Below are 18989 nucleotides of genomic sequence, written 5' to 3'. Positions count from 1 at the left end.
TCTTGACTTTATTCAGAACAAGTCAGGGCTCCCCATTTTGTGTTTTCACATATTACTTGTTTATTTGGATGACTATATAGTAAATATCTGTCTTTTCTGTCATAAAGTACATTCTATGAGGGTTTCCACACTGTACCTCTCATGCCGGTAACATACTAAGGATTTAATAAATAGTTGTTAATTGAATCAGTTTGTGCTTTTTTCCAAATCAGAGCATACTGTTAACTGCCTCTAGCCAATTTAATATCCTACTATGCGTTCTCTACTAAGGTACCCAGTTAAGCAAAAATATTGTTTATATTAAAATAACTTTGTAGCTTTATTTTTATTAAGATAAATATTTCTCCTATATATGCTACATCATATATGCAATTTGTTACAGCACCTGCCTGAAAACCCTGGCATTGCGTTGATGTAGTAAGTCACAGATCTGTTTTTGTTCAGTGACAGCTGCATACTTGCCATAAATGTCACTATGGCTAGGTGATCATGACAGTTTTTCAACTGACTCGGATTTCTAGGACTTCCTTTACTCAAACAGCTCTTTCCCATGTAGCTGATGTTTCTTTATATAAACTTATCTTGCCAGAATCAACTAACCATCATTCTTCTCTCTTAGGGCTAGCTGTTCTGCTGCTAGTTTTTATCCCCTCAGGTGATTTTAACATACCTTAAGAATGTTCAAGCATAATTTACTGATACTTATATATCTTCTCATTTTTAGTATGTTTTGTGAAAACTTGCTGTGATATTCATGCCCTGTACAATGAAAATGCAGTTATGTTTCCCCCCTGCCCCTGGACATTCATGAACATTATAGCCATGACTGTTACTTGTGAAAATTATCCCTGATTCTTCAGTGTGACATTATTTTATTTATTTCATAATCACAGCCACATGATGTTGGGAGGAACCATAACAGTATAATTCCATAGCAAGTCATTTGCTTCTTTGTTTGGATCCTGAAGTCACATCCGCTGGAACTCGAGCTGGTGCTTACATGTGGAGAAAATAGCGGCACTTAAAAAGGCTGAATATGACACCAGGGCAAAGGGACAGTAGTTCAGGAGAGCTGAACTGCAAGGTGCATGGGAAAGAAAGGTGGGAAATAGCTCGAAAGGACGACTGGATTCATGGTATAAATGGCCCTGCATGACATACTGTGGACTTTGACTTGCTGATCATGAGTATATTTGAGGCACATACTAGAAGGTCAGAACTGCATTTGGAAAATATTGTGTCAGCTTATTAGACAATAGTGATAGAAACAGGTGCATTGCTGGACTTGGGCATATGGTCAAACTGTGCAAAGTTTGTTGTGAACTTCAGCACTAGACCCCACTTAATTCCAGTTGTCAAGCAAGAGGGCTGTAGCTGGAGTATAGGAAGAAAGCTTGTACAGATCAAAGGTTCGTCCTATGTTGGGTACTTGTAAGCCAGCTTGGCGTATATTTGAAATTCAAAGATAAAATCAAAGATGAGATTACATATAAAAATAATTTTTTATTAATCACCTAGCTCCTGGAGTTTAGTATTGTGGTGAAATCAATTCCTCCTTAACTCATTCCTCTTTATTCTTTACTTTATTAAGACTCTTACTAAAAAAAAAAAAAAATTTTGTTCATTTTCCTGTGTGTATATATAAGAGGAACATTCTGAACTGATGCTTACTTTTTACATTTCAAGATCTTCCCTTGGAATGACACAATCATTCTGAACATTAATAATTACTTCTAATAACTTATAAATGGGGTGAAAATCTTCCTTCCTCCAGGACACACACCAGTACACATAAAATAATCTTCTTAGATTTTAATAGACTAGTGCATACTACTGTTAAAGAATGAAGAAAAAAGTGCCCTCGCATACCAGTTTATCTAGGATAGTCTCAATCTGCATCCATTAATTAAATTATTAATAATGCCTCCCGTCATAATAAAGAAGTATTTTGATCTGAAAGAGAAATTATATATTTATAATTTTAAGCCCATGGGCAATGGCAGATGTAAATGCCAGTGTTAATCCAAGCTCTGAAACACACTGGTTGATTTTAGCAAGAAAGTTCACTTTAGAGTCTTCATTTATAAAATTAGGGAAAGTAAGTTTACCTTGCAGAGCTGTTGTGAGGAAAAAATACAGAATTGGCTTCATGGGTGTGAAGGCCATGTAGTCACACAGGGCTCCATGCAAAGAAGGATCCCATGCTTGATTAAATGCTTTATTGGTCTCTTGAAATGCTCAGTACATTTTTAACAAGGGACAGTATGCTTTCATTTTGCTCTGAGCAAATACAATGGTCATGATTAAATAAAAAAGGTACTAACTTAATCCAGATTTTCTCCCTTAATTCTTCCATTCTAGTTTGAGTCCTGATTTTATTTCACCAACCAGAAACACATTTATAGGCATTTAAACCAACTGAAATACTAAAATATAACAGAAGCAGGTTATTTTTCATATAAAAGCAAATTTCCATTAAATTATACAATATAGACCCAATAATATTTATGGTAGAAGACACCATCTATTTAAATGTTGAGAATTGAACAATAAATTACTAGTGTATTTTCATGAGTAATGAAGTAACTTGCTTTGTTTTTTGGGGGGAGCATTTTTGTTTTGTTTTGTTCAGTTTATACCAGCTGCTAAAATGATTTTAATATTATAGGTGATTCTCCAAAATAATGAAAAATCTCCTGGCTTTTTTACATACATAAATGTCTTTTACACCTAGGTAATCACACTGGGGACAATGTAAGTATCCTGAAACTTTTTTTCTGTATGTGGCGCAGAGTACTACCATGAGCATTAAAAAATTCACTTAAATATTCGTAATGATAGCTTTAATTTTTGAGCTCTTAGTGTACTCCAGCACCATACTAAATGCTCTGCGTGTATTTTCTACATATATTATCAACTCACACATACAAACAAAGCTTCCTTCTGAGGAGGGTGTTATTATTTTCATGGCAATAATGACAATATTGAGGCTTAGAGAAAATGAATAACTTAACAAACCCATATAGGCAGAATATAGAGCTTAATTTTGAAAACTAAATCCCTTAGTTTTGAAAACTAAATCTCTGCATCTTATTAAAGCCTGGGCTCCTAATCAGTGTATCGGTGTTGCAAGCTGGCATCCAAGGATGTATTCTTAGAACTCCTTGATTCTATAACAGTTAAAACTGTGTGTATTCTCTAATAAATAATGTGACTGATAAAAATATATGTGTATTCTGCATCATCTGTGTGTTCTGTTACATTTGTCCTTATTTCCCAGAAGTATACCTAGATTGTAATAAGCTAGTAAGAAGTCAATGAGACAGATTTAAAATAGAAATTATTCATTTGCACTAAGTGAAGGATACGTGGTATCATACTCTACCATTCAGTTGAAAGTTTAGAGAGGAATAAGATAAGGGAGAATGTAATCATGCACAACATAGTATATTTAAAGGCATAACAGGGTGCCTGGTTGGCTCAGTGGGTTAAGCCTCTGCCTTCCTCGAAAATCAGGATCCCAGGGTCCTGGGATCCAGCCTGCATCAGGCTCTCTGCACAGCAGGGAGCCTGCTTCCTCCTCCCTCTCTGCCTGCCTCTCTGCCTACTTTTGATCTCTCTCTGTCAAATCAATCAATCAATCAATAAATCTTTAAAAAAAAATAAATAAAGGCATAACAAACTCCAAAAGCCTATATGCCAGCAGCTGGTTCCTCATCCACATTGCCAAGAGCAATTTAATTTCAGGAAAATGAAATCTTGTGCCACATTAGATACATGTTGCTATTTTAAATGTTACTGTTTGTGTAGTTGTATTCTTATATTTTGTAAACATGTTTTGGTATTATAATTGTGTAAGGCTATAAGTACAAGAACTTATTTTATGTTCAAACATGCTTAAAGGTTACATAAAAATGAAAACTTAAATCAATATTGGGAGTTTTTGAGGGTGTTTGTTTGTTTGTTTTGTTTTTTTGCTTTCCTTTTACTTTAAAAGGAACTTGGAGGAGCTCAGTTTTGTGGCAGTTCATGTGACTGGTTGATTGTTAACAACATATCATTGGTTTTTATTACTATTTCACACTACATTGTCATTATACTGACTGTTTCATTTCGATCATTTTCATTTTCTCATTAGGCTTTCTTCTTTTGCGTTATTTTTGTAAATGTTTAAGCATTAATCATTGTATGTAAAAGTTAAAACAATTCATTATATTTTACCTCGTTATATACTTCCTATGATTATTCTCATGAATCATTATTTTAAAAATCTTTTCTGGAGCATAATGACTTGCTTTATTTTCCTGATAAGTTAAGCCTTTGAAAAAATAACTCTCCCTGGCCTATGGTATGATAAAATGAGAAAAGTTATTAGATCTGATAGAAAACTGAATTCATTGAATTTCTGAGACATAAGGAATACGTTTGGGAACTTATAAGGACTTGTTTGATTTTATAATAAAAGCTACATGCTTTGTAAAGTATTAAATTAAAATTAAATTTTTTAAAAAAGGAGAAATTCCCAATTCCCAATTTATGTAGTTAGACATGTCCTCAAGTTTTGCAAAGTTAATCTAGGAGAGTTAGCAGTACAATTTACTGATTATGTGACTGACTTAATCTGTTTTATTTTTTGAATTGGGAAAGGTGATCCATTTTTCAAAAGTGTCCAGTTTGTTACAATTATTGGTTAATGGCTTATACCCATTATATCAGTTTTGAAAGACAATACAGTATTTATTTTCCTTTTTATTCCTGAAGTTCTTGGGTCAGGGGAATGCTGACTATTGGAGGAAAAGGGGTCAAATTCAAGAAAAGGTAAAAATAAAAAGGTCAGATAAGAATCATTCTAAAATAAAATTGATCGCTCTTTTTTTATGTATTTTAAAAGAAATAAATTATGAATTTAAAGGTAATCAATTAACCAGAAATATACAAACTTAAAATATGTCCTGAAAATCTTTTGTTCTCATCCTTTTTCATGTTACCTTTTCATCCTGGAGCAGGAGTGAAATACTAAAACTATTTTATATTTCCTCTTGCGTACAAATGTCCTGTCCATGGACAGTTGTTCCTTCTTCCCATATATTATTTGAGAGGGAATGAATCATCTACAGTACACAGCCATTTTGTACATTATTTTCCTGTTAGGTTCTAATTAAAATAAAATGCATTAACACTTCCATACATTACATTACTTGAAAATGATAATGCTTTCTATTAAACTGTGCTTTTAATATTCTGTTTTACCTGCAGCTGAATGTGGTGCATCTGCAACAAATAATGAAGGAATTTTGCTTTCTCCAAATTATCCACTCAACTATGAAAACAACCATGAATGCATTTATAGTATTCAGGTTCAAGCAGGAAAGGGAATCAATATTTCAGCCAGAACATTTCATTTAGCACAAGGAGACGTTCTTAAGGTAGGTGAACTCAGAAACTCTTGTATTTTGATAATTTTTAGTCAGTAAGTATATATTAATACATATATATGCATATATATGTGTGGTCAACTATAAGTTGATTCTGCCATTCATAGATTTCAATTATACATTATTTCCTATTTTCCTATTATCATTTTCATTGAGATAAATGTTTTGTTGCCAATGCTTATTTATAATACAGATATTTTTAATTTATGATACATAAATTTTAATGTTTAAATAACACCAAATCATATATATAAAATATAATTAACATAGGAATGGTTATTTCTTTAAGAAATAGAGTGATGGTTTATTTTTGTTTTGATATCTTTTAAGTTACTTGGTTATCTCTGTTGATACATGGATGATTACAAAAAATTTGTATTTTGTAAACGCATAAAACTAATGACTTCCTATCTGTAAGTTATATACGTAAAATATATTTTATTAATAGTAAACATCTAGTGGGCTGCCTGGGTGGCACAGTTGGTTAAGCATCTGACTCTTGCTTTGGGGTCAGGTGTCCAGCCCTACATCTGGCATCACGCTCAGCACGTAGTCTGCTTGGGATTCTTTCTCCCTCTCCATCTGCCTATTTTCTAAACTAAATAAATAAATAGATCTTTAAAAATATTAATAATGATAATAAATATTTAGTGTAAAATTTACAAATTTATTCTAAAAAGTTGAAATAGGCAAAGGTCTTATTTTTTTAAAAGATACAATATTTCCACACTTGCTGATTAATATTTTGCCAAGTAAGTGTTTTAGTAAATATAATTTATAGGAGAAAGTAAAATAAAAATAAACACTTATATAAAAATCACTTTTAATATTTTTAAAATAATTGGATAAATTTTTCCTAATTGTCAATATTTCCTTCCTGGTAAGAAATCCAACATAATTCTGTTTTCAGAAATCTTTAAAAAAAAAAAAAAAGTGACATCTCAGGTTGGCAGGGGTAAGGGATCATTGTTTAGCAGTGATGTTAAAAAAATTTCTTAAAAAAATATAATTTTGATGATAATTGATGAACTAATATAGACAGAACTGTGTGCTTGTAAGATTTGTTTAGACATGGGAAATTTCCTTAGATATATTATATACAATTTTACTATTAATTTAGGATCATTCTTATTTTTTGTTCTTTTCCCCAATAAGCAACAGGGATTCACTTTATAATCTCCTCAACCTCCAGTTCATTGTTTGGATTTTCTTGTTAACATAAGCTTTATTTGCTGAATTAGAGTCAGCATTGAGATTAATGGGATGCCTAAACCTCGAAGTGAGGCAGTGCTTATGTTTTCCTCAGGCCAAGTATGAGGAGAAATATATCAAGACATAGATCAGATGTATAAGGCTAGCTGCTAACCTGTATCTCATAAGCAGCTAAAATAAATATATGGTTATAAGTTAAGAAGTGCTTCCCCAGCCTACCACTATTCTTCCTAAAATATTTCTTTCTTTAAAATATCATTCTCTGTGTTGCTTGAAAGATATCCATTACTACTCCATACTGAGTTATGGCTATTAATTGAGAAATTCATTTAGGATCACAGGTGATGCCTTTATAAAGAATAACCTGAATGTGCTCCTCAGAATAATTTCTGTCTAAACTGCTGCTTCCTTGGAATAAGGTAACATGTGCTTGTTACCTGTGTTGCCTGAGGATGGTTGACACTCCAGTTAAAAGTGACATTGTGGGTGCATGTGATGGTGACAAACAAAAGAAGGCAGAAAAATGCAATTCAAGGCCCTTTAAATAAAGATTTTTAAATAAATAAGGATTTTTCTTTCTTGAAAATTTATATCCCAAGCAAAGATTTCTGTAACTTTTCTAGAATAAATATATGTTTCCCCAAGTTGAAAAGATTACATATACTAAATATTACAGTAGTAACAGCCCCTGCTGGTAATCTTGCCTTGGTTTTATTCTGAATTATTATTTCAAAATAACTTTAGCAAGCCACTGTATAGAGACTATTGGGCTTTAAACTCCAACTCTGTGGTCTTCATGGTCTCTCCATCAGTTTAAGATGTAAATGATTAAATGTTGTCTTATCCTTCCCATTAATTCCATGGACAGCTAGTTCAGAAGTACCTACTGATACAGGCACAGTTAGGCACGAAGCAGACAGATACTCCCTCCAAAGGACAGATGATTAATTTTCAAAGACTAAGGAGCCCAGAGTCCTTTCATGATGCAGGATGATTTCCCCCACTGCAAACCAGTCCATGAGAACCCACTCTCATCCCAGCATTTTCCAACATTACACCTAGTGCAGTCAGCTCTTTGTCCATTCAGACCAGGAAATCAGAAGAAATTAGTAAAACTGGGGCATCTGGGTGGCTCTGTCAGTTAAGCAGCTGCCTTGGGCAGCATGTTGGGCTCTGTCAGTTAAGCAGCATGCCTCTGGTCATGATGCCAGGACCCTGGAATGGAGTTGCATCAGGCTCCCCGATCAGTGGGGAGCCTGCTTCTCCCTCTCCCTCTGCTGCTCTGCTTCTGCTCCCTTGCTCACATTCTCCCTCTCAAGTAAATAAATAAAATGTGTAAAAAGAAAAGAAAAGAAATTAGTAGAACAAATAGCCCATTATAGAACAAATAGCCCTTTGTCCCTTGACTCAGAAAAGCATTGCTTTTCTTGATATGGTAGGATTGGCTATGTTCTTTGGGATAATACTCTCTTATAAACTCTATATGAGTGAAAGGTCTAGACAAGGCTTTTTTTCTTCTTGTTGCATTTATTATAATATCACTGTATTGGATTCTGACTAAAAGAGCAATAATAATAAAAACGTGTGTGTATCAACTTAATCTATACCTCCACACACACACACACACACACACACACATTCTCCAGAGAGCATGCCATTCAGGCTGATGCCCACTTAGTCATCCACCCACTCTTTCTCTTTCCCTCCTCTTTCCATAAATATACATACAGCCATACTAATAAAGTTGATATCAAATATAGCTGATCATATGATTCCTCTAGGTAGTTTATTCCTGGTACCACTACCAGATTTTCCTGATTCAGTAGATCTGGGGAAAACTGTTTTAGTTGGCCTGTACCTGGAATTTTGGATTTTTATAAAGCTCTCCAGATTATCTGATAGACATCAGATTTGGGAATTATGAATATATCCTTCCTTGCTTCTGTTCCTTTTAATGGGCAAGAATACTGAACTTCTCCAACCCTCACTCAAAATATGTAATTTAATTACTTCTTTCAATTAACATTTATAGGAGGTGTTTATTATATGTATACTCTAAACAATCACCAATGAGTAATTGCCATTGTCAGCCTGATAAGACAAAAGCTGAATAGCAATCAGAAATACTATCTCTGTTTTGTTGTTGTAATGCTTGTTTTTATTTTCAGAAAAAGACTGAGCATTATGTTTAGATAAGGGAATGCAGCAGAGAAAAAATTCAAGGCTATCTTTTTACCACACTCAGTATTTTGTAGTTTAAAGATTTATGTCTAATGCAAAATGTAGATAGGATGGATGATTATAGAGAAGAGTCAGTTAAATAACTTAATATTGGTTTTGAGAGTCTGAAAGAATTATCATAGTTATGTGAGACTAAATAGTTAAAGGACTGGATTAATAACTAATAACATTCTTCTAGCAGTATGAAAAGAAAGTTATTAAAATATTGTTGTTTTTCAAGACGTATTATTTTCTAGCTTATTTTGTAACCTATGTGCTAGTGTTTGGGAATACTATTTGTGAGAACCTGTTGTTAAATTTTCAGTAATTTTGTGAACTGGTTGTTAAACATACACATTATTAAAAATTAAATTAGATTAGATTACAGTTATATTACAATTGTTATATTAAAAACAAAGGTAACAAATACAACTTCTCATTTCTTAATTATTTTACTCTTTTTGTTATTATGTGTGTTTTTTTAGGTGAGCTCTGTGTATTAAATCTCTATGGTGGAAATACTATGCAAAGCGTCCATCCTTTCCCAACTCTACATACAGAGATGTCATATTGATAGCTTGATATTGACAATACTAGGAATAGTTACCCTGCAGAAAATGACAAATACTACAGACCTTGACTTGATCTATTCCTTTGCACATCATCTATACTTAAGTTTAAGAATGGGTTGTGTCTATAGTCATTCTGTTGTGAATAACACCAAAATATTGAGAATACATATTTTCTAGAATTAAAAACTATTATTCGGTTTAGCCAAGAAGTTGCTTCTGTCATTTACAAATTCCATTTTCTGATATAACATTGTTTTTACATTGCTTTGCTTAGATCTTGTTAACTTAAAAAACTCAAGCAATATTCAGTTAGGAACCATTCTTGTTTGTCAGTTGCAGTTATAAGATGCAGATACAGAAATTTGGCCAAAAATAAAGTATTCTGTGAAAATCAATTACCTCTATGGAATTTGGAGCAGTGAATGTATATACAGGTTTTAATTTTTTTTTTTTTTTTTTTTGCTATTTGTAACTTGCATGCTACATATCCCTTTAATCAGGGATTCCCAGACAGTCTATGGGCCAAATTGGTCTTGACGGCCATGTCTATAAATAAAATTTTACTGGGAGAAAACCATGTTCATTCATTTACATATTATCTGTCCCTGTTTTTGTGCTACAATGACAGTATTGAGTCGTTATGACAGAGATATTATCTCCCAAATACTATAAATATATTCTGTCTATTCTTTTTTGGAAAAAGTTTGTCTACCTCTCTCTTTTTTAAAAAATATTTTATTTATTTATTAGTAGGCAGAGAGGCAGGCAGGAAGCAGGCTCCCTGCTGAGCAGAGGGCCTGATGTGGGGCTCTATCCCAGGACCACGAGAACATGACCTGAGCCGAAGGCAGAGGCTTTAACCCACTGAGCCACCCTGAGTCTACCTCTCTTTATATTAATAAAAGTTATTTTTTAAGTATGATTGGGTATATACATTCACCAATTCTATTTGTCTGGGAGCTGGTTATTAGACATTTTCTAGCAAACCAGATATCTCAGATGTCCACCATACATATCTACCAACTTTGCTTATTCAGTGCTAATCCTTTGTTCTCTCTTCCTCCAAAAGCACTCTGTAAATATTTATTTGTCAAGAATGCTATATGAGATCTCATAAACCCCTTCATTCTTTCACATACTGAGGATAACAGAAGTGAATGATTTTCGACAGGCCATCCAGCTTGAGAGGTAGAATTGGGACTTCAAATCTGTTATATAATCACAAAGCTAAACCTCCTGAAAAGCGTGCTTTTCATTGTGTCCTAAACTCCTTAACTAAAATATATTAGCTCCTATAATTGTGTACACCTTATATGGCTATTTTGAAGACATAAATATTTTAATATGAACAAAATTTATCTGCTTCGTTTCATTTTATTTTGAAGAGAGCATAAGGTTGGGAACATTGTCCTTTTTGATCAACTATTGTAAAAGTTATTCTTGTTTATTTTTTATTCAGATTTTGACATCTCACTCACCTTATTAGAAAAACTTTATCTAAATTCCTAAATCAACCTATAAAACAAGCAGCCAAAATGAAAATTCTAATATCCATGAGTGGGAATAATTTGCAGGTTTGTGTGATTATGCATATGTACATGTGTGATTTCTTTCGATTTTATTTTCTATGTACTTTCTGCTCTTGGGTTAAGATAATATCTGACTTGCTGGGGTGCCTGGGTGGCTCAGAGGGTTAGGCCTCTCCCTTCAGCTCAGGTCCTGGGATCAAGTCCTGCATGGGGCTCTCTGCTTAGCAGGAAGCCTGCTTCCCCCTTTCTCTCTGCCTGCTGCTCTGCCTACTTGTGATCTCTCTGTGTCAAATAAATGAATAAAATCTTTTAAAAAGTTATTTAAAAAAACAAAACAAAAAAAATCTGACTTGCTAATTCATTAAAGGAATGACCGAGAATATGCCTTCTAATGATGCATTTATTAAAAACAAAAAACACAGTTTTGAGTGTTAATAAGCTGTTCATTATAAAGGGTTTGACCTTCCAAATATAGGAAGGTCTGTACACCAAAACTAATTACAGCCCCCCTGATCCATTCTAAAAGGTTTGATAACTGAAACATGGCAACATTTGAGGTCTAGTCTTTTATTAAGACACTACCAGGTTAATGGCAACCATTTGACAAATTAGAGCCTCACTGAGGACCTTCATTAATATTACAAAAGCCCTCAATGCCTTTAATGATATTAATTCTTAAATCAACTTGAAATTCTAAATTTGACATTAAAGTGAGTCTTCATTATCTGAATTAGGGATTAAGTAACTGAGAATATTTCTATGGGAAACACCATAATCCTCTTCCTTCCAACACAAAAAAATGTATTATACAGTTATCTTATACTTTTTTTAGATTTGTAAATTTTTGAAAAACAAATAGGTATTAAGACATAGCAAAAATAATAACAATGAAAGAAAAACATGAAAAAAAGAAAAAGAGAAAAATAGACCCAAATAAATAAAAGTATGCTTAAGGGATGCCTGGGTGGCTCAGTTGGTTGGACAACTGCCTTCAGCTCAGGTCATGATCCTGGGGTCCCGGGATTGAGTCCCACATCAGGCTCCCAGCTCCATGGGGAGTCTCCTTCTCCCTCTGACCTTCTCCTTGCTCATGCTCTCTCTCGTTGTCTCTCTCTCAAATAAATAAATAAAATCTTTAAAAGCATGCTTAATAATCCTGACTTTAATCAGAATAGAAATATGAAAAGTAATGATGTCAAAAGTTCTATAGTAAGACCCAGTATAATCACTCTGTACTGTAAATTTACTTTTTAAAAAATATTTTGTTCATCTATTTGAGAGAGAGAACATGAGTTGGGGGATTGAGGGGGAAAGGGAAGAAGGAGAAGCAGACTCCCTGCTGAGCAGGGAGCCTGATGCTGGGCTTGATCCCAGGACCCTAAGATCATGACCCCAGCCAAAGAGAAACTGAGCCATGCAAGTACCTCTGAAAATTTACTTTTAAATGAAATATACATTTTGTTCATTTTATTTTTTTTATTTACATGCTTGCATTCATGTTTGCTTCCAAAGTAATTTGCCTTGGGCTGCAATGTTTTGCTATTTCTTACTGCCTTTATGCTTGCATATGTATTTGAATACATTTGAAGAATTTTATTTACAAGTTAAATAGCATTGGCTTGATCACTAGTATAAAACTCTTCTCTAAAACCTTGCTAATTAACACTTGTTTTTCATCTTAATTTAATAGCTCTATACATACTTCCAAAAGTTCATAATTGAATTATCACACTTCATTTTACTTTTATGATTATAGTGGTATCTCTGTGTTATTTGTTTTCTACCTTTTGACTTTACATTGTTAAATAAACTAGTTAATGAGTTTTGGTGCTGAATTAGATCCTCTCTGCTGGGCTTAAGATATATCTATATCTATATCTATCTATATGTATTAGTATTAGCTCTTTTCAGTCTTTTTCTTTAAATCATTACTTTTAAAATATCTTAAAGATAGTATCTTTTGAAAAAGAAAAAAGTATGCTTCTAACTTAAAAAGTAGAAAGACACAATGTAAATATCTCTCTTGGGACAGACAATATTTTTAAAATTTCCTTCAGCTTACGAATGATGTCTTAATTTTTTATTTTATTCCCAGCACATAATACAGTGCATAGAACTAAATAAGAGTTAAATTATTTTGTTTATTTTTTAACATTATGTTATATAAGAATGATTGTCATGTGTAAAGAGAGAGTTTCTCTAATGATTCAACTTTTTTTTCTTTTTCTTACCACTGAACATTTAAGAAAAACATTAGGAGAGACTTTAAAAAAACAAAACAAAAACAAAAACCAGAATTCAAGAACCAGTTTCTGTTTTGTACATCAATTAGTTTGATTTATATTGCCCCTTTATTTGGCTATTTTTGAGATATGAAGTTCCTACAGTGTGTTCATGCATAAAAGCAGAACTAGTTGAATCCAAGGAACATTTATATTTAATGTAAGAATGAAATTACATTAAAAAAAAAGAATGAAATTACATGCTGGCAAAAAGTAAGGGAAATAAAAAGGAAAATATTCTTTGGGGTTACCTAGACAATATCAACCACAAATAAGATCACTGGATCTGCTGGCCAAATGGTTTGGTTGTGAATGTATGGCTCTAAACTTAGAATTTATGAACTATGTCATATATAGAGTTATAAAATAAATGTATTCAAAAGCAGCTTCCGAGAATATTGAACATTCGAAACTCACAGACACAAAAGTGTGTTTTCCAGCAAGTGTGTTGACTTGCCTCTGAATTATCACTGGTAACTACTATTCTTAAGAAACTGAAAGTTGATTCTTATGTAATCAAACAATAAAATCGCTGAGCTAACAAACCTCAACATTTGGTTCAGCTTTGTTGAAGATAAAGAACTTCTTGCTGATAACTAAAACAGAAACTTATTTGTCTGGTAAGTTCCATCAGGGGGTTCAAGGAATTCTTATACAATTTTAGGAAATTTGTCCATGCAGCCCTCTATCTAGTGCTCAGATACTCTTTAAATAGTCAACCCACTTTTTTGTTGTTTGTTGTTGTTTTTAGTGGACAGAAAGACCTTGTAAAAGGGAGAGGACAGTAAAATGTTTTCTTTTAGGTTTCCATGAGCATGTTGGCTTGAGTTCAGCTTTCAACTTTCTCCCTTTATTTCTGCCTCCCTCTCTGAGCTAATATAATAAATAAGCTGGTGGAGCCCCAGAGGCTTATATGAAGCTGCAGATTCCCTTGGTCACAAAGGGAAATAGCAGAATGGCTTGGTAATAGAAACTTCAAAATTCCTGTGCAGAAAAGGTGTAGGGTAATGTGGTTTGAAGAGGACACCAGAGGCCCTGAGCACAAGCTGCATTTTTATAGCATGTTAAATAAAATTTTATCTCTAGTCTTTATAGCACTTAAATCTTATATCAATAATAAGGAAGTATAATCCTTTACATAGCTAAAGGTACATAAATACATACTTAAGGAGAATTCAGTAACTGGAGGGAAGAAAGACCAAATTAAATGCATGGAACAGGTGGTATACATTGAATTCAGACTGTAGGAGCATTAAGAGAAATTTGAAAATAAATTTAAATTTTTGAAAAAATCTTAATGCAATTAGAGTGCTGAGAGAGAGGAGAGACTTTCTAGAGTTTGACCAATGATTTTAAAATTTAAGATTAAAAAAATAATAAATAAAATAAAATTTAAGATTTTAAATCATTTTTTAAATAAATTTTATTTATTTATTTGCCAGAGAAAGAGCACAAGCAGGGGGAGGAGTAGGCAGAGGAAAAGCAAGGAGCTCAATGCAGGACTTGATCCCAGGATTCTAGGATCATGACCTGAGCTGAAGGAAGGAACCCAATGGGCTAAGCCACCCAGGAATCCCTAAAATTTAAGATTTTAATAGAAGCCTTACAAAGAGATTAGTTACTCCTGAAAATCTAATTTTTTCATGTAGAAGATCCAGTGGAGGATTGTTTACAATACAGAGGGAAAGATAGATGCAAAGAGAAAATAAAGGAGAAATGTAGTACCATTTTAGAGACAATATACAAATTATAGGCATTCTAGGTGGAAAATAAAAGGATCGTATAAATAAGGAGTAATTAAATGAACAAAAACTCAAAGAGTTTCTGGAGTTGAAAAAATCTTAAGCTTCTAATTAAAAAAGTCTCATTACTTTATTTGCATAATACAGACATTAGAAATACAGTGAAAATTTCCCAGTCTCTTTTATTAAGTTAACATAAATTGAATACTAATACCTTATAAAGATAATTTGAAAAAGAAAAAATATAAAATCTACACATAAATTTTCATTTATGAATTACATAAAACGTTCTATATAGATTATCAAATTAAACCCAAAAATTTAGCTCAAGAAAAGTCTATCATACAGGTTTATATAATAGTTACATGTATATAATAATAATGAAAATTCCATTGTGCCATCTAACTGCTCTCTGAACATGAACATGATAATACCACTTTGGGGGAACACTGGGACTATGGCAAAGTCACTTGTTTAGGAATTCAACAACAATTTTTACACTAATACCAGGTTAGAAGTAAAGCAGTTTCAGGCAGGAGGTAAGTAACTTTGAGCAGCATTTCTCAACTTTTTCTATTCATTATCATTCATCTACTGAGCCCCCAACCCCATAAAGCTGAATATTATGGAGTAAAATTGGTCATATAGAGTGATCTTTGTAGCACTACTAATCATTTTAATATATAAAACTTCACCACAAGCAAGAACCAATTTTCACTGCCTTGGGGGCGTGGGGCATAAGTACTCCACTGAAAATTCATATCTTAAGGACAAGAATGGTAACATGCAATGTTGGTAAACCTTCCACTTAATTTCTATATGCTTTTTGGAAATAGTATAGCTATACCTGAGTATTTAGCTCCAAAATCCCCTATATTGATAATTGTCTTATGAAAATACAAATATCAAAAAAAATTGAGGCATATGTAAAAGGTGTTTATTTCAGTATTGCTCTTAGTAGCAAAAAAATCCTGAATTTACTAATATGGGAATGATATTTCACTGTGTGAAATATTGCATAGCTCTCAAAAGGCAGAATCTGTATCTATTTACCTGGAGAGATGTCTGAATGCACTGATAAAAGCAAATTAGAATATAATGAGAAGTTACAACTTCAGAAGAATGAGAATTACATAGGAATTTTTGAGAGCTCATCAATTTTGTTTTATATATTTTTACCTTGTTAGATCATTTCTAAAAACATTTAATACTCATTTACTATTTTTGTAAGTTAAAATGAACTAAGGTAAAGAAAATGGAAAAATTATAGAAATTGCAAAAGAAGCAAGTATATTTTATATTAATTATGTTATTAGAAAGAAAAAGGTACTTGGTCCCCTTGAGCAAGTTGCAGAAAAAGAACCAACCAACCTTGAAAACCAGCCTTTCCATAGATATTCTCAATTTTAAATGCCTGCCATAAAAAAGCATTATTTTTATAATAAGATCGAAAGTTAAGGTATATTGAGCTTAGAATTTTAAAGTTATCTATGTGGATTCTAACTTTCTTAGCTTGTTATATGTAGGGATTAATATAGGTAATTGTCCTTGGGGAACATGAGTGATCTGATTTGGGAAGAATTTGATAATTTCCTCTTCTTTATAAACATAAACACATTATTTGAACTGGTTTTTATTGGCACATTTACATTTTTAATTATAAACGTTTTACAGATTTATGATGGAAAAGATAAAACGACTCATCTACTAGGTGCATTTACTGGCGCATCTATGCGAGGATTGACACTTAGCAGTACTTCAAATCAACTCTGGCTGGAATTTAATTCTGATTCTGAAGGGACAGATGAAGGTTTTCAACTTGTTTATACCAGTAAGTATTTTAGAAGAAAAAAATGGCCAAACACTGAGACTGAGTATTTATTAAATAATTGCAACTTACAAGGTGAAGTAAAACCCCAAATTTGAATTGTAGAACTTGAAGTGTAGAACTATCTTCTATATATACAATATTATTTGACCTTATTGATTCCATAAATTACAGGTATTCTAACTCTTTCATTTCCACATTGAAACAACTAAGGTTCAGAATGGTTAAGTAATTTGTGGCTGATTTATTTACATGATTATAAAATAGCAGTATTCTTCCCATCCAATATTTTTAAAATATAATTTTTTTAATAGATGAAAATTCAATGTTTGCAACTGTGGTAGTTATATATTGGACAATCATTAATGAAAACTGGATGGTTTCAGATGAGTTTACATTAGAGTTAAGTTTTTTATTTTGTTTTGCTTTTGTGTTGAATTGCTTTATTAAAAATAAAACTCTTGCCTTATACTCCAATTGGCTATTCTGACAAACGAGTAGAAGTTCAAAGACTGAGAAGCATGGGTTGGTGGGTTACATCAGTTGTTATAGGAATTAAATGAATTTATTTTACCAGTGCCACAAGAAAAGAAACAGACTTAATACATCTCTCCACAATAAGTCATATTCAAGTAATATATTTATTGAGTTTCTACTCTGTAAGCAGTACACTAACAAAATAAAGCTCACGTAAAACTGAGATAGTTGCTAGCTGTGTTTTTAACAAATTTAGAATCAGATCAAATCGGTTCTTGGAAGTTCAGAATGCTCATTAATTTAGCAAAACAACTAAGCAGCAACATTCAGAAATCTTTACTTTCAGAATATTTGAAAAAGATCTATGAAGCCTATAAATTTTCTCAAGAAGTCAGGTGAATGGCAACTATTACAGAAACTGGAAGATTAAAATTATTACAGTATCAAAGATACATGGGATCCTGAAGGGAATTTGAATCAAATTGCTGTTTGTGAAAATATTCTTTCTTAATGATATGAGAAGTAGATGACAGGAGAGTATATTATATTGAAATTATATTTAAAAATCTGATGCATTTAAGTAAGAGATTACTATTGCTCCCTGTTTATTTCAAGGTTTTTTTTTTCCTACCTGTGTTAGAATTGTTCATCATTAACGCAACAAAACCTAAATTAACAAAATGAATGTTAAATTCATATTTCTAAATCCTGAGAACCACTGTGTACAATGCAATTTTTTATGAAGTACTTCCAAAGACAAATGAAAATCCAACCAGACTGTGTTTACAGCTATTACTATGTGATATACTAAAAGTAATAGTATTGACAATTATTGCTCAAGTATAATTGGTGTGATCCGCTCAGAAGGGCCCTTGTTGTTTAATCGCTTTTCTCTGCCCCTTTCTCTGTTTTCTAACAGAGTTGCCGACATTTTTCAACTCATGGCTCAATGTCTACACAATGACCTTTCTTTGCTCTGCATCACTTTGCCTTTCTCCTTATCTAAAAATGTCAATGGGGTTCATAGGAAAAAACGTAGATTTCCTTCCCAGATTTTTAAATTCTGTGTAACTTGAGATTATTGATGCAAAGATGCTAGCCATTGTAGGACATACCTGCATTTAAAATTGGGTGGTTAACTGTCTAGACTGAGTCAAATCATTGACCCTTATTGTCATTGTATGAGCTCCCACATGTCAGAAAAGGGACATCGTAAGCAGTTATTTGAAATCACTCTTCTTAATGACTCTAGTCCATTATAGAATGTGTGTCATTATGAAGATGAAAAGTTGTGGAATGGGGAAGAGAATATAAAAGCAATTTTTTTTAAAGGGTAGGTATACATCCATAAATATTTTTTAGTCTCAGAACTGAAACTAAATGTTTCCATCTCAGATCTGGAACTGAAAGTATAGCCTACTTCAAGTTGTCGGTGGATTATCACCAGGTCCGTGAAGGGTCCTCTGATTTTTTGAATCAACAACTGTGTTCTGAGCTCCTTCTGAGGAAGGTCCTGGAACTAGTAACACATCCATCAGTAATTGTTATTTGTTCCAAGGTTTTACTTCTGATTTTGACATTGGCAATCTTTCTACATATCTGCAATTATCTTAATAGCTAACCCCAGATTTCCTTGCTTTGACGGGAACTTATTCCCATCCTCCCAATATGTTTTTGGTTCCAGCCATAGCA

The 18989-nt window shown here is 32.7% G+C and overlaps 1 protein-coding gene across 1 annotated transcript in view; it reads left to right on the top strand.

The window, feature by feature from the left end:
* The window catches only part of CSMD3 (CUB and Sushi multiple domains 3), a 1237422-nt gene that overhangs the window by 887070 nt on the left and 331363 nt on the right, over positions 1–18989 (top strand). The window contains exons 23-24 of the mRNA XM_004743466.3: positions 5257–5426; positions 16667–16823. Coding sequence (XP_004743523.2) covers positions 5257–5426; positions 16667–16823 — 327 coding nt within the window. The remainder of the gene's footprint in view (positions 1–5256; positions 5427–16666; positions 16824–18989) is intronic.

Source organism: Mustela putorius, unplaced genomic scaffold (assembly GCF_011764305.1).
Source record: "Mustela putorius furo isolate JIRA1106 unplaced genomic scaffold, ASM1176430v1.1 tig00000228_pilon_pilon_pilon, whole genome shotgun sequence".
Lineage (NCBI taxonomy): Eukaryota > Metazoa > Chordata > Mammalia > Carnivora > Mustelidae > Mustela > Mustela putorius.
Note: the sequence above shows the minus strand (reverse complement) of the source record. Positions and strands in the feature narration are given on the sequence as shown.